The sequence below is a fragment of the Gasterosteus aculeatus genome, chromosome Y (genome assembly GCF_964276395.1).
Source record: "Gasterosteus aculeatus chromosome Y, fGasAcu3.hap1.1, whole genome shotgun sequence".
NCBI classification, from domain to species: domain Eukaryota; kingdom Metazoa; phylum Chordata; class Actinopteri; order Perciformes; family Gasterosteidae; genus Gasterosteus; species Gasterosteus aculeatus.
Window position 1 is genome coordinate 9,665,794 of NC_135709.1, and position 16,124 is coordinate 9,681,917.

The window sequence follows — 16,124 nt, forward strand, 5'->3', positions numbered from 1 at the left end:
GTTACGGTGGTCCAGAATTGCAAGATAAGGATCCTGTCCAGCTGCTTTGGCTTTCATGAGAAGTCTCTTTGCCGTCTTGACAGCTGATTCTGCTTTGCCATTGCTCTGTGGGTAGCCAGGTGACGAGGTGACATGCTCAAATCCCCACAGTTCGCAGAATTTTTGGAAGTCCTGGGACGCGTATTGTGGGCCTTTGTCACTGAATCCGGATGCCTTGGCAGGCAAAATGAGCTTTCAGTTTCTTTATCACTATGGTGGATTTGGTATCTACCAGATAGTTTATTTCCCAAAAGTTTGACCAATAATCTACAGTGATGAGATAGTTCTTGTTGTCAAACACAAACAGATCTGTGCCCACCTTCGCCCATGGCCTGCTTGGAACCTCATGTAACATCAATGTTTCTTTTTGTTATTTATTGTCCATCGACCTGCAGATATCACTGTTAGCTATATACGTCTTAATCTGGTTGTTCATGTCCAGCCAGTAGACACACTCTCCAGCTCTACGTAGGCATCCTTCAACACCCAGATGCGATGAGTGTAATCGACCAGTGATGTCTGATCTCAGCGTGTCAGGAATTACGGCACGCTCACCCCTGAAGACTATTCCATCTTGGTGGCTTAATTCTCCTTGTAATGAGAAGTAAGGCCTGATTTCACTCGGTACCTGTGACTTGTCCTTGGGCCATCTCTGGCTCATTGTTTTAATGAGAAGCTGCAATGTGGTCTCTTTTTCTGTGGCAGACCTTATGTCATGAAGTCTGTCTGAGGAGATCAGTAAGTGTTGCACCATGTTGACAGTCTCTAGATCAGCTTCCACCGGTGTACTCTCAGGAAGATAGGCTCTGCTGAGAGTGTCGGCCAGTAACATGTCTCTTCCAGGCACATAAATGACATCCAAGTCATATTCTTGTATGCGCAGCATCATGCCCTGCAGCCTTTTGGGTGCACTCAGCAGGGGTTTGCGTACAATGGTTTCTAACGGCTTGTGATCAGTTTGTACAGTGACTTTGCGGCCATATGTGTATTGGTGGAATTTCTCCATGCTGAAAACCACTGCTAAAAACTCTTTTTCTATTTGGGCATAGCGACCCTCAGTTTGTGTAAGTGCCCTGCTTGCAAAAGCGACTGGCTTCCCCACCTGCATCAGTGCTGCGCCCAAACCTGTGTCTGAAGCGTCACACTGTACTGTCAGCTCCTCCTCAGGGTTGTAATATCTCAATACTGGAGCATTCGCAATTGTCTCTTTCAGGTTGAGGAATGCCTCCTCATGTTCTGTTGTCCATGTCCACTCACTGTCTTTGTGTGTCAGATCTCTCAATACCTTGCATTGGTCTGAGAGGTGTGGGCAAAACTTGGTGAGGTAATTAACCATACCTATCAGCCTCTGCACTGCTTTTACATCCGTCGGTGCTGGCATCTGCCCGATGGCACACACTTTTTCAGGATCCGCTTTGAGTCCATCTGTCGTCAAGCGGCGTCCAATGTATGTGGTCTCCTTCTGTCGCAGTCTGAATTTTTTTGCATTCAATTTTATGTTCTTTTCCCTGCATCTGTCGAGAAACTGTTTCAGTTTTTCATCGTGATCCCGTTCCGCTTCCTCTTGTGTCTCCCCCTGTCCTGTGATCAGGATGTCATCCGCAATAATGTACAGACCTGGTACATTATCCAGCACTTGTGTCAGCTTTCTCTGGAATATTTCAGGGGCCGGACTTATCCTCATCGGCATCCTCAGCCATCTGTACCTTCCTAATGGAGTGGCAAATGTTGTCAAATAGCTGGACTCCTGCTCCAGCTGTACATGCCAGAATCCACTCTTGACATCACACACTGTGAACACTTTAGCTTTTGACAAGTCTGGTAAGATGTCCTTGATGGTTGGAAGTGGGAAGTGACTGCGTTTTAGTGCTTTGTTCAAGGGTTTGGGATCAATACAGAATCTTGGCTTGCCATTCTGTTTCTGCACTACCACCATAGCACTGATCCAGTCTGTGCTGCATTCTACATGAGTGATTATCCCTCTGTGTTGCAGGTCTCTAAGCTCTTCCTTCAGTGGTTTCATCAGGGCCACTGGAACCCGTCTCTTTGGCAGCTGCACCGGCTTCACTGTGCTGTCCACCTCCATCTTGTATTTTCCTCCAAGGCATAACTTGTTTTGATTTGTTCCATCGTCCACCCTGTCGTCGGTTTCCCTGTTGTGATTATACTGTCTATTGTCATGATAGTCTCATGGTGCACTTTAATCAGTTTCATCGCCTGACTGGCTTTCCGACCCAGCAGAGGCACTGCACCGTCTGTGTTCACCACTTGGAACTCCAAGCGATATTGTTTGGGATTTCTTGGATTTCTTATTTTAATGTTACATTTCCCCATTGGCCTCAGCTTGCTTTTGTTGTACATAACTAGTACACTTTTAGTGTGTTCTAGCTCGGTGTCTGGATTCAGCAGGTTAATGGGGATGATGTTGCAACTAGCACCACAGTCTATTTGGAATTTGACCATGTCTTTGCCTAGTAGCATACCAGCATAGAGAAGCTGAGTGTCCTCTTTAACAGTGTTGTTATCTTTCACATCCGGTTCTCTCTCTGGGTCTTCATCTTTGCCCAAGTCTGTCTCCACTGCATCCACTATCTCAGTGTCTGTCACAGTGATACATGTTATATCTTCATATTCATCACTCACATATTCTGTTGCTATTGTACTCACATTTTTCTTCCTCCTTTGGTCTAGTTTAGCTTTACATTTGGCTGCAAAGTGGTTCTCTTTGCCACACTTTGCACACTTCTTACGAACTCCGGACATTTCTGTTTGGTCCTTTCATGTGTTCTTCCGCAGAATTTACACTCCACTGTGTTATTACCTTCCACTGGTACTGTGCCCCTTGAACGGCATGCACTTCAACCATCGGCCCGGTGATGGTTTTAACGTTCTCCTTGGAGAGCTCTGCTGCTCTGCACAGTTGTACCCATAGAACGCTGTTCCTTGTGGCCAGTGTGTCTCTGCTGCGGGCCCATTGGTCGGTGGGTTGGGGTCTATTGGAGGAGCTAAGCAGACTTTTAAAGCATTTCTATGTACAGTTCTTTCACGGCTCAGATGTCTCCCAAACATAAGAAATGAGGGAGTGTAGCTGGTTGCACTGTGTATTGTATTATTGTAAGCATGTACCAACTCAAGCAAGTATTCTGGCCAACGGTTTTGCTTCTCTGTTTCTAGAGAACAGAGCATGTTTAACAAGGTCTGGTTGAAGCGTTCTGCCCCACCATTTCCTGCAGGATGGTATGGCATTGTGCGGCTTTTAGTTATACCAGTTATACCAAGTATCGCAGAGCTGTTTCATCAATGCCGACTCAAAATTTGGTCCCCGGTCAGAATGGAACCGAGCTGGACAGCCAAAAGGCTGTATACATGAGTCCACAGAGCTTTTACTGTTGTCTGAGCTGTTTGGTCATGTGTGGGGATGGCCCAAGAGTAGCGTGTAAATAAATTGGCCAAACAAGGATGTTTTGAATACGGTCTGTTGGCTGACCTAAGGACAAGAAGTCTAGCCCCATAACCTCAAGAGGGTATGGCACAGTTATCGGGTTAAGAGGGGCCCTAGGCTCTACTCTTTTCCTCTGGAGGCTGCAGGCAACACAACCCAAATGGAAATGGCGTACCTCTTGCTCCATGTCAGGCCAATAGAAATGCTGTCGTATCCGGGCCAGGGTCCGATCCACACCAGCATGGGCAGCAGCTTCATGGACCTTTTTCCAGACCTCGTCACACCTTGAGCTTGGACACACCACCTGGAAGCGTACTTCATGGGTATGCTGATCAGTAACCTTACGAGACAATACTTTGTTTTCAACTTGAAGTCTTTTCCGCTGTTGCAACAATCTCTGTGCTCTACAGGACAAGGCTCGGCGTTCTGGTCCCGTCGGTAGAGTCCGGTTTTCTACATACCTCTTAGCCACTTGTATGCCTGGATCGCTGGCTTGTGCATCTTCCCATTCGCTGCTAGCCCACTCACTGTCCTCACTTCTAGGAGTTAGTTCAATGGCTGCCGTGGTCACACCTGTTCCTGTCTCACACTCCTGGTCTGCAACAATGGCAGGGATGGGGTCAACTGGAAACCTGGACAGAGCATCTGCATTAGCATTGCTTTTACCTGGGCGGTACTTGATGTCGTAGTTTAAAGAAGCAGCACCCAGTCGAGCCGCCTGCAGGTGAGCAACAGGGTTATTGTCTGTGTATACTGTGAACTGTGTTCCAGTCAGGTAGTTTCTGAATTTCTCAGTCACCGCCCAATTTGGACGTGCCATTTTGGCAAATCCAGATACAAAGCGTCTGTAGTATCCAGCTAACCCTAGGAAGGCCCTCACTTGCCTTATCGTGGACGGGACAGGCCAGTTTGATACAGACAAGATTTTATTGGGGTCAGAATGACCCACTACATGGCCCAAAAACTTTACTTCTTGTTGGAGAAGTTTACACTTGTCCAATCGCAGTTTCAGGCCGTGCCGCAACAATCTTTGGATCACCTCATCCAAATGCTGTAGGTGAGAGGAAAAATCAGGTGAGTATATTATGATGTCGTCCAAATACAACAATAGGGACTCCGCCATTTGGCCACTTAAACACTGTTGCATTAGGCGCTGAAATGTTGCTGGTGCATTACAGAGGCCAAAAGGCATGCGCTCAAACTCAAATAGTCCAAGTGGGGTTGTAAAGGCAGTTTTCTCTCTGTCTTGCGGGTCCATCTCAACCTGCCAATAGCCACTAGCCAGGTCAAGGGTAGAAAACCACTCGGCTCGGGTCAGGTTTGTTAGAGTCTCTTCGATTGTTGGAAGGGGAAAGGCATCTTTATGGGTTACGGCATTAAGTTTCCTATAGTCCACACAGAACCTCCAGTTACCGTCCTTCTTCTTCACCAGAACTATGGGCGCAGCCCATGGGCTACAACTTTCTCTGATTATCCCCTTCTCAAGCATTTAAGCAAGTAGGTTTTTCATTTCCTTATACATCAGAGGCGGAAGAGGTCGGTACCTTTCTCTGATGGGCGCTGCATCACCCGTATGGGTACGGTATTGTACCAGGTCTGTCCGACCAAAGTCTTCATCATGGTTAGCAAACGCGTCCTTCCACTTGAGCAGCAGGGTGCATAGCTCCTCCTGTTGCTGTTTAGAGAGATCAGGTTGGTTAGTCAGGTTCCTTACCTCTTCAGGCAGCTCCTGTCCCCTGTGGTTGACTGTTGCATCTACCAAAGCCACTTCAACAACACAACTGTCTTCCAGAGATAGGGTAAGGTCACAAGATCCATGCACATCAGCTTCATCAACGTGGTACAGCTTACCCAATTTCTGGTACCGCCCTATTGACAAGGTGTAGGGATATGGGTTACAGACACGAACAGGGATTCTCCCATTTCTTACCACTGCTAGTGTCCTAGCTACGCCGACAGATTGGCCTACCTTGTTCATCCCAGTCATCAACACCGGACGCCGGTCGCAACCGCTCCCTATGTTGTGTCAGAGGCTGTGGGGGAGCATTGACTGGTTGAATGAGTGGTTTAATTTCCTTCAATAATTCTTGGGTGAGTCCTTGCATCTGGGATTTCACATCTTCCATGATCTCTCGCTTCAGCGTGTCTCTCCAACTTTCTTTCTGTAAGAAAGCAGGGGAGGCATGCGAGTTCATCACAGAAAATGTTACCTCCGGCAGTGTGTATCCGTGTTCTGAGTCCAGCAGTACTGCCTCTTGCCGTAGTGCAGCAAAGTCTTCGTCTGGGTTACGGCGCGCATACACCTTCAGCGCCTGAGCCATTGGGCCTTCGTTTAGCCGAGGCAACAAATGGTCTCGTAGCACCGTGTCAGAGGGGGCGTTGCTTGGATCATGCCGCCACAACATGCAAAACAGCTCTCTCAACCGTAATATGAACGAGGGTACGGTCTCTCCAGGTTTCTGTTTACAACCGAAGAACTGTGATCTTAAAACCGGGGTTGGGGTTCTATCGCCAAATAGAGAGAGTCTAGATAGAGTAAAATCTTCCTACCCTGGTCTCACTAATTGTCTTCAAGGACACTGACCTGGCGTTTAGCCTCACCTGCTAAGGCTCCCAACACAATAGCTGCCTTCCCAGCCTCTGTTAATTCTTGGGAACTTAACAGTCCTTGAATCTGTTCCTTCCAATCACTGTATTTTACATCTTCACCTGGCCCTTTACATTTTGGCAGCCACGGGGCACCAGGAAACACAGGCATCATCATCTTCGAAGCCTTTTTGTCTTAAATCACCGCAGCTGTTCTCCAATCCGGTCCTGCCAGCAACGCCAGAAAAGTTCCCTTTGTCAGCCCTGAGAGGCGGGGGACTTAAAATCTAATAAAAAATAAGATACATTTATAAAAAAAAGGTACCAGCAAAGCCACCTAGTTGCGGAGTCTAGGTCTCCATAAAAACAGGTTATTTTTCACCGGAGGAAGAACAGCATGGATCACAAGACTTAAAAGCATGGTTTAAAAGGAGGATTTTATTAACTAAAATCCCATAAATAACTACAATTGTATTAAAAGTCCAGCTGGAACAAAGTGCTAAAAAAGATTAAGAATTCGACCAGCCACTGCTGCTGATCCGTCCTGCCCTTTCTTCTAGTTTCCGGTTCCGTTCCTTTCCTGAGTGAGGTGTCCAGTCCGTCTGTTAACATATATGAGTATATGCCTTCCATTGTCACAATCTGTTCCTATACATTATATACAGTATTGTGTGTTAAGCGGTAGCCAATAGGATGCCCCTGAATGGACATGTGACCTAGGAGAGGTCAAGTGAACCTGCGTTCAATAAAGACGACCCAGTTCAAGTCAAACAGCCATGATGCTCCACTTGTGTTATTTGTACTTCCATAATATTCGGCCTAGCATTGGGTATGGATGCTGGGACCGTTGAGCGAACCATCTCTGCTAACAGGTTATGGGCCCAGAGTTACCCAGAGAGTTTCCAACGAGTTATCACCGAGAGAAAAGTCGCGACGTACCGCGTGTCCGGTGAGTTAGCATGCTAAGCTAGCGCCATGAGTAGAAGAGCCTACGAGTCAAGTGGCCGATGGTCACGGCTGGTTTTTGACGGAAATGAAAGGAACTACGAACTGTGGGAGACAACATTTTTGGGCCATCTCCGGCTACAAGGTTTAAAGGACATTATTCTAAACGAGCCAGACGGTGGAGATGATGAAGAGGAAGATAAAAATGCTGAGGCATACGCGGAGCTGATTCAGTTTCTCGATGATAAAAGTTTGTCGCTGGTAATGAGAGATGCAGCGGACAATGGCCAAGGAGCACTGAAGATTTTGAGAGACTACTATGCTGGAAAAGGAAAACCCAGGGTAATAAGCCTGATAAACGAACTGACTTCACTTCAAAAGTTAAGTACCGAAAGCGTGACTGAATATGTTATACGTGCAGAGACCACTATCACAGCATTGAGAAACGCCGGGGTGAAACGTTAAGCGACGGACTTCTAGTGGCAATGATTTTGAAGGGCCTGCCAGAGTCTTATGGACCGTTCGCTGTTCATGTTACACAGAGTGATGCGAATACGTCTCTTGCGGAGTTCAAAACTAAACTGCGGAGCTACGAGGCTACTGAGAAAATGTGCGCCACAGAGTCGGGCGATAACGTGATGAAGGCGAAAATGCAACCTGCGTCAACCAGTAGACCTACAAGTGACCATGGAACCGAGAGTGCGGACATTGTATGTTACAGATGTGGCCTGAAAGGACACAAAGCTAGATCGTGTCAACTAATGGTGGACACAGGTGCAACCTTACATATCATCAATGTTATTTCAAAGTTCAGGAATTTTGACGACACGTTCCAACCACTGAAACATTGTGTGGAGTTAGCCAACGGTGAAAAGACCAACGGAGGTGCGGAGCGCAGAGGAGATGCAGAGGTCTGCTTGATCGACAGCAGAGGACAACATCAAAACGCGACGCTGAAGAGGGCGTTGTACATCCCCTCTTACCCGCAGGACATTTCTGTTAAAGCAGCGACTGTCAGTGGAGCAACTGTAGTTTTCAAGCAAGGAGAAGTTGCCCTGATATGTAGAGACGGTGCAAGATTCAACATCCATGAGTATAACAGACTGTACTACTTACATACAGTGAATGGTGAGTGTGAAGACCAATGTAAGGGAGTATACGATATGCAGACATGGCATGAAATCTTAGGGCACTGTAATTATGATGATGTTCAGAAACTACAACATGTTGTTGATGGTATGACAATCAAAGGTAAAACAGACATGTCAGCCCCACATTGTGAAGTCTGCACCCAGGGAAAGTTAACCCAAACTAGGAACAGGGAGGCTGATGTAAGGGAAAAAGCACCCTTAGAGCTGGTGCACACGGATGTAGCAGGACCTATAGACCCAGTGTCCAGAGACGGGTATAGGTACGCTTTATCATTCACTGATGATTTTTCCAGTGCAGTATTTGTGTAAAATAAGAATGACACAGTGAGGGCAACAGAAAAGTTTCTTGCCGACACAGTGCCATATGGCAAGATAAAGTGTATCAGGTCTGACAAGTGTACAAGAGACAATTGGACGCAAGGTGTGAAAAGGGGATTTTTGTTGGATACGACAAGAACAGTCCAGCCTATATGGTTTATTTTTCTGACACTGGAAAAGTGCAGAAGCATAGACTGGTGAAGTTTATCAACAAAACAAACACGGAGAAACAGATACAGACTGACATGACCCCTGTCAATGATGACTTTGAGCTGCAGCGTAGAGTTACCAATACCAGTAAAAATACTGATGTGAGCCCATACACAAGACCAGGTGCCAGTTCCTATGCTTGAAGTACACAACCACACAGACACTTGAGCAAAAGACATACCATTCAAGAGAGAGGAAGAAACCAGAGTACTTGAGTGAATATGTAGATGGGTGTATGCTATTAAAAACAATACAGATGGGTCAGAAAAGTACAAGGCACGCTATGTTGCCAAGGGATACAGTCAGAGGAAAGGGGTGGATTATGAGGAGACTTTTTCTACTACTGCCAACCTGACTAGTATCAGAGTCTTGATGCAAAAAGCGGTGCAAGAAGACTTGATCTTACATCAGATGGATGTCAAAACAGCCTGCCTGCATGCACCAATAGATTTTGATATCTCTATGGAACAGCCAGAAGGTTATGAGGTAAAATCTGGCACAGATACAAAGTTGGTATGCAAGCTGAAAAGGATGTTGTATGGACTCAAACAATCAGGCATAAATTGGAACAAGTTACTGCACGAGTATTTGAGTGAAAACAACTTTGTGCAAAATCCTTCTGATCATTGTGTTTACACAAAGGAGACCGAAAAAGAAAAGTTGATCATCTTAATATGGGTTGATGACATAATCATTGGTGCCAGTGATAAAAACGCACTGAAGGTTGTGAAGGAGATGCTCTCAGCACGATTTAAAATGAAAGATCCTGATCACTTGTGCAATAATCATGTAGCAAAATTATGCTTTGGCACTTTGAATATAGAAGCAATGTTTTCAGTTAAATTTAGTCAGCTGGTGCTACTTTGTCTGACACATGTGACTATTTAGATGGTCCTTTGGTGTCAGTTCAATGTTCAGCTTGTTCAATGAAATAATGTGCGTTTTTGTGTGTGTGTGTCAGGTGGGATAGCAGCCGGTTGAGATAAAGCACGTTACTTACCTTCTGTTCTTAATCCCACGCTGAATACAGTCTAGCGTTTACTTACCTATTGTCTGACACACACACACACACACACACACGCACGCACACACACACACACACACACACACACACACACACACACACACACACACACACACACACACACACACACACACACACACAGACACACTGGTTTCAACGTCCCACTGCTCTCTCTCATTGCCTCTTTCCCTCGCTCTATCTTTTTTGCTATTAATGTGTATATTGCTGTTGCTGTTAATGTGTATGTTGGTCTCTCATTAATATTTCTGAATTACTTTTCCTCAGTGGATATTTGAATGATTTCATTCGTCAGCCACCCTTAACATGAAAAACAAGACTTTTACTTGTATGTTCTGTGCATGTTAGACAAGGAATCTCCAAACATCTTCAATGACTCCCTTGTGCTGTCTAAATTAAACATGTATCTGCAGTGTGTGTGTGTCTTCCAACTCCTTCATGATTACCTCTTTTCTATCCTTCTCTTTTAGTTACTATACTATTTTATTGTGTTCACAAACTTTGTGGGCACAGGTTTTAATGTGTGTGCGTGTGTGTGTGTGTGTGTGTGTGTGTGTGTGTGTGTGTGTGTGTGTGTGTGTGTGTGCGTGCGTGCGTGCGTGCGTGCGTGCATGCGTGTGTGGCAGTGGGCAGTTGTGCTGACTAGATGGTCGGCACCAGCCTGACTGAGATGCACTATGCCAACACATCCCTCCACATCTGTGTCACACACCATCTGCCACAGATGAACACAACCCTGTACGTCAATTCACAAGGCTGCAGCTGATTGCTGTTGTCAGGTGACGACCTTGTAACTACCAAAAGTGCGTTTTAGAGAAACATTAAATACTGTTTTGAAACACCCTCAAGCCTGGAATACACAAGTAAATACTTCAGATGAGGTTGAAAACACGTCATACATTGTACTTGTATGAACACAGTGTATGTACTGTAAAGTAACATGCGCATCACGTCTCAGAAACATGATATGCAGCGGACTGTAAGATCATCTAAGCAAGGCTAGACATCAAGGACATCAAGAAAAAGGCTCACAGGGTCACCTTGAGCCTCCAGAACAGTTCAGCACGCGATGCAAACAAAGCTGGATTTGAAATGGCAAAAACAACCTTGAGACGTAGAATAAAATGCATTCAGCACATTCGCTCGAGTTCAGGAAACACGCCATGTGTTTTAATTAGCTGTAGCAAAGCTGAACAAAATTAGTTTGCCAATACATACATACACATTTTGTAAGATTAGCATATTCTTTTATGTGCAAATTTAATTACCAAATATTTAAAGTTGTAATATGCAAAGCAACTATTGGCCATTAGCTTTATAACTGTCATAATAAATCATATCAAAATACAACAACGCACAGTCGCTGACTCATCACTTGTATCGCATCCAGGTAAATTAAAAAACAAGTTTCGCAAGACTGAAAGAGCTTCTCTGCCAAACTAAAGTGCTAATGTCTGCTGCCGTGTATGAATGTATGAGGTCCCCTGTCTTTATGTGTGTGTGTGTGACTAAATGGATGTGGGGGTTGGCGGGATTCTCTCTTAGAGGAAGTCTGTGGTTGGGCCGTTTCTACATATTTTCCCCTCACACACACCCACAGACACACATACACACACACATATTACCAAGACAAATGAAGCTTTCTTTCAAAAGCACCACGCAGCCCCACAGATGTGGAAGCCATCTCTCTCTCTCTCTCTCTCTCTCTCTCTCTCTCTCTCTCTCTCTCTCTCTCTCTCTCTCTCTCTCTCTCTCTCTCTCTCTCCCTAACATAGTCACACAGAAAAACATTCACTCAAATAAACACAAAAAACACATTCTGTTAGAGCGTAGCCTCCCCTGCAACCCCGGTGCATTGTGGGTAGCTGTGGTAAAAGAGGTCCCTGTGAGGGTCTGTCCAAAAATAGCCTGTGTAAAAATGCAGGAACGTGGAGCTTTTCTCACAGAGACAAATTCAGTTATCTGTGCGTATGTGTGCATCTTCTGAGTGTTTATGCCTTTTACTCATTTATTCCTCAATACTTGTTTATTCAGATGAAAATACAACCTAAAACCTTCTACCATGGGAAACAAACTGTGTCACAGGCTGTCTGTGTTTCACTGTGTCTGTCTTCTAGTCTAGAGAAATAACATCTGTGGGAAAGGAGAAAACTGAGAAAAAGGAGAATAAATATAATGAAAGCAAACCCTATATTTACTGTAACCTGCTTTATCGGGCTTTTGATTAAATTCTTTAGCTGAAAGAAAAGTTCATACGTCAGAGTTTGAATGCTTCCTATAGCATTGTTACAGTAAGACAGGGTCCGTATTTGGATTCAGTTTCTGGACAAGTGGAAAAAGTCCAGTCTATTCTTTTAGCTAAAGCCGTCTGGTAGATAGACACGACGTCGAAGGAGACAGATGTAACAACTGGTGTTCAGTCTGCTGATGTTTTTTGTAGCTTATTTGTTATATTGGGTCAAAATGAACACCTGTGAGAACTGAGGTGGTATTATGCCAAAATAAAACATATCTGTCATATCTGTCTGCCAGTGTGTGAACACACCTCTCGAGTAAGTCACAACCGCTGGTTATCGTCATTAAGATTTACACACATACACACACACATGTATATTTATTTGGATCACTTTTTGTCCACTTAGTCCAATACAAATGCTTAATTTTCTACCTAAACCTGACTAACATGTATCTACACACACTCATGGAAACACACTAAACTCAACACGCATGTGCAGAACATGCGTGTTCATTCTGTTTTGAGCAGTTTGGGATTTAAACTGCCATTTTGGATGTTGCTCAAAGTCATGTTATGTTTCTGCTATTGGAAAGAAATATTTTTTTCCAAAGAAATTGGACACAGAAAGTCTCCTCTTGAATTGTGTTCACCATTTCCTATTTAGCTTTTTTCTCTTTGCTTACACCTTAGTGTTTACATACTTTACTGTAAAACTGCAACATTTTTGCAAAATTGCAAAATTTAGTGCAAAATTTACTGACGAAGAGTTCATCAGGTCTTTTTTCTCAGAACGATTTCAAAAAACTTTGCAGGACGTGAAATACAGCCACTCTCTTTCCCACCAGGTCTACCTGAAGGCTCCCATGATTTTGAACGGTGTGTGTGTGATGTGGCGAGGCTGGATCGACCTGCAGAGGCTAGATGGGATGGGATATCTGGAGTACGACGAGGAGCGGGCGCAGGTAACACAACACACATACACAAACAGAGGGATGTATTATGTTTGCCTTTTTTAGACGACACTCACTCTCTATGTGTGTGCCTGTGTGCAGCAGGAGGACGCTTTGGCCCAGGCGGCGTTTGAAGAGGCCCGGCGCAGAACCCGAGACTTTGAAGACAGAGACCGATCGCACAGAGAGGATCTAGAGGTGAGAGCGGCCTGACACGGTGGCGTTTGTGTTTGTCGATGTTGGTCTGCCATCTAAAAAAAAAGTGACCATGTTACTGGTCAGGTTATCTCTAACAGGACAGATGTGCTTCCTCTGGAGAAGACGTAGCCGTGCACAGCCAGCCTATATGTAGGATCCAGACTCTAGTCTAGTGTGTAGAATTAACATTGTTTAGTAACCACCGTAAATAAGAAGATAATAATAATAATAATTTGTAAGACATTCCCACATGATCCTGTCTTCTGTTTGAGAACGGGAGGCAAAGACCACAAACGTTCAAGCTCATCCATCGTTCATCCAGCCAAAGAGGCCTCATGTCGACGTCAGACTCAAGCTCTTACTTCTCTTCTTGTGCTGCTGCTTTAGAATGTGCAAAGCGAAATCTTAAGTTTAGCAGCTGGCTTTGCTAGGCTGGACCCAACTGGAAATTTGCAAATAAGCTTCAAGGTTTACAAATTCACAATTTTAGAACGAGCTACATTTAGCTTGCACGCTATGATCTGGAAATAGGAATATCAAAGTAAAATTATGAGTTACGGGACAATTTTACATTCTCATTTAGTCTTAACGCAACCGTGTCCTGCATTTCTTCTATAATTAGGTATTTCTACTCGCAGAGTCAAATTTCCAGTTGCCTTCTCTTTGCCCAGCGCTTGTGTGGGTTTGGGTTCTGTGACGTGTGGCTGTGTGCTTTTACAATCTGTTATTTTATTATTGTAGCTTTTTTTTTACAGTTTGAATTGTAGGTTCAGTGCATGATCAGTTTGACAATAAAACTAATCGGGTAATTGATTTTATTTTATTGAGCTATTGAATGACTGAACACAACTTTTCAGGTCTCCCAAAAGCCTCTGATGGGAAAGTAGTCGATTTACTTTATGCCAACTAAATTGTTATAGGATCTGTTTTTAAATTATTCTCAAATTCACAAATTTATACAACATTGTGACTGTCCCAAACTGGAAACCAACTACTTTTCCCAACAAGGCTTTGGGGAGATCAATCCTTCCTAAGTTGAACAAGTTACAAGTGAACCTCAAATTGTTTATTTTTTAGGATCCTGTGGTTTCTAAAATCTGGGACTGATGACACGCAGACAGCCGGCAGAAAAGAACAGGGTCTGTGTACTTCATTTCTCACCATCTATCGCACTGTCATGCACTAAGCCACCCTGTTGTGTGCGTATGTGTGCGTTTGTGTTTGCGACTATGTGTGTCCAAATGTTTGCTATGTATGTGCACTCATGTTGTTGTTTTCTTTGTGGGAGCACAGGCAGCGTTTTTTTACTTTATTTTTACAAATTGTTACAAATGTTGTTGTTGTCATTTTGCCGGTTGTTCATGAATATGCACCCACTTCTAACCAAATTCATGACCATAATATCTGACCACTCTAGTGGGTCGTAAGAGAGAGAAACTGCAAGGTGTTTGTACCCATTTCGCAGCTAGTTTGTATGTGTGTTTGGAGAAAGGGGAGAGGGGCATTTAGTGAAGGTCGCCTTTCATCTGACTGATCTCATGTTTCCTGCCTGAGGCAATGGGGGGGAAAACAAAAACCCGCGTCTCCTCCTGAATCAATACAAATAGCTCCACTATCCCCTAAAACACACACACACACACACACACACACACACACACACACACACACACACATACTTAGATTTGGCACTGATAAAAAATGGGGACCGTGGCCAGTTACGCTTTGTCTCATTGCCGTCTGTTTCCCCCCACTTCCTGTTTTTTTTGCTACACTCAGCTAACCTGCTGCTGTTTATAGTCCAACTAATCCTCTTTAACAAACAATATTCAGCAAAACAAAAACATAGACACTGTTTTATTTTTCTCAATGATATCTTGACAAGGCAACAGAACAGATATTTAGTTTTTCTCACTGCCTCCGTGTGCTCTTTTTCTCAAACCAATCTCTTGCCTTTCGTTCACTCCCTGACCTTTCTGATGAATGCAGGCAAATTAAAACACCAAAGAAGTGATTATTGTTGTTGTTGTTTGATCGCTGTAAAGAAGCATTCCCCAAAGACATATCAGACTGTGCTAATCCATTCCGAGAGGGATAAGTGCGCTGTTCTGCTATATTTTATTTGTAAAGTTAAATGATTTCCCCTATACTTAAAGCCTGGATTTTCATCTGTGCTGCTATAAATCAATAATAGATGATCAGGCAGAGAAGCAGAAACGCAAAAGCGTGGCACGATGAACTAAGTGTGATGGGGAGTGTGCAGAGAGAGGAAGTTATGGGATAAAGGGGCCGGCAGACAGTTATTCTGTGGTGCAGTCATGCTTTTAGCATCCTTGCCTTGTCCATAAATAATGACATTTTTGAAAAGTACAATTTGAGTTTAACTTGCGTATGTGGAGCTGCTGGGATACAATGTGTAACATTTAGAATGAAATCAACACAAATAGTTTTCACCATCATAAAATAACCTAAACTAAAACGTTCTCACTGTAAAACAGGCTATAAGTAATTTTTAAGGTATTCGGTGACAGCTTGCTATATAATCAATAGAAATTAGGCTTGAAACTTCTTCAAACTTCGGATTGTGAACGTTTCACACGGTAAAACAGGGAAGCGTTTTTATTTACTGCGTGTTCACAGATTATGAAGCTGTTTCCTCTTCAGTCCCTGAAGCCTCGTCATTTAGGCAGATACAACATTTTTAATCTAAAAACAAGTGAAATTCCACTCAGTCGAGGTCAGAAGGTACCTGACAGGATGATGGATGGGAAAAGGATTGATCTGGAAGAAGTTTGTTTTTGAACCACACACTCTCTCTCACACACACACACATACACACACACACACACACACACACACACACACACACACACACACACACACACACACACACACACACACTTCTCCAAGTGCTCAGCAGAATGAGATTTTGTGGTGAATGATGAGCTGGCACTGAAAGCATTAATATATCATTAGTATTTATATCGGCATCAGACACCCTGCTTTGACT

At 44.1% G+C, this 16,124-nt stretch overlaps 1 protein-coding gene across 5 annotated transcripts in view; it reads left to right on the forward strand.

Moving 5' to 3' along the window:
• LOC120812534 (core-binding factor subunit beta) overlaps window positions 1–16,124 on the forward strand; it is a 37,049-nt gene that overhangs the window by 16,640 nt on the left and 4,285 nt on the right. For 3 of the 5 annotated variants that reach the window (XM_040168645.2, XM_040168646.2, XM_078097548.1), the window contains 3 exons: window positions 12,815–12,931; window positions 13,022–13,117; window positions 14,195–14,256. In XM_040168645.2, coding sequence (XP_040024579.1) covers window positions 12,815–12,931; window positions 13,022–13,117; window positions 14,195–14,224 — 243 coding nt within the window. In that variant the 3' untranslated portion in view covers window positions 14,225–14,256. The remainder of the gene's footprint in view (window positions 1–12,814; window positions 12,932–13,021; window positions 13,118–14,194; window positions 14,257–16,124) is intronic. The other 2 variants (XM_040168644.2, XM_040168647.2) reach the window with 1 other exon arrangement.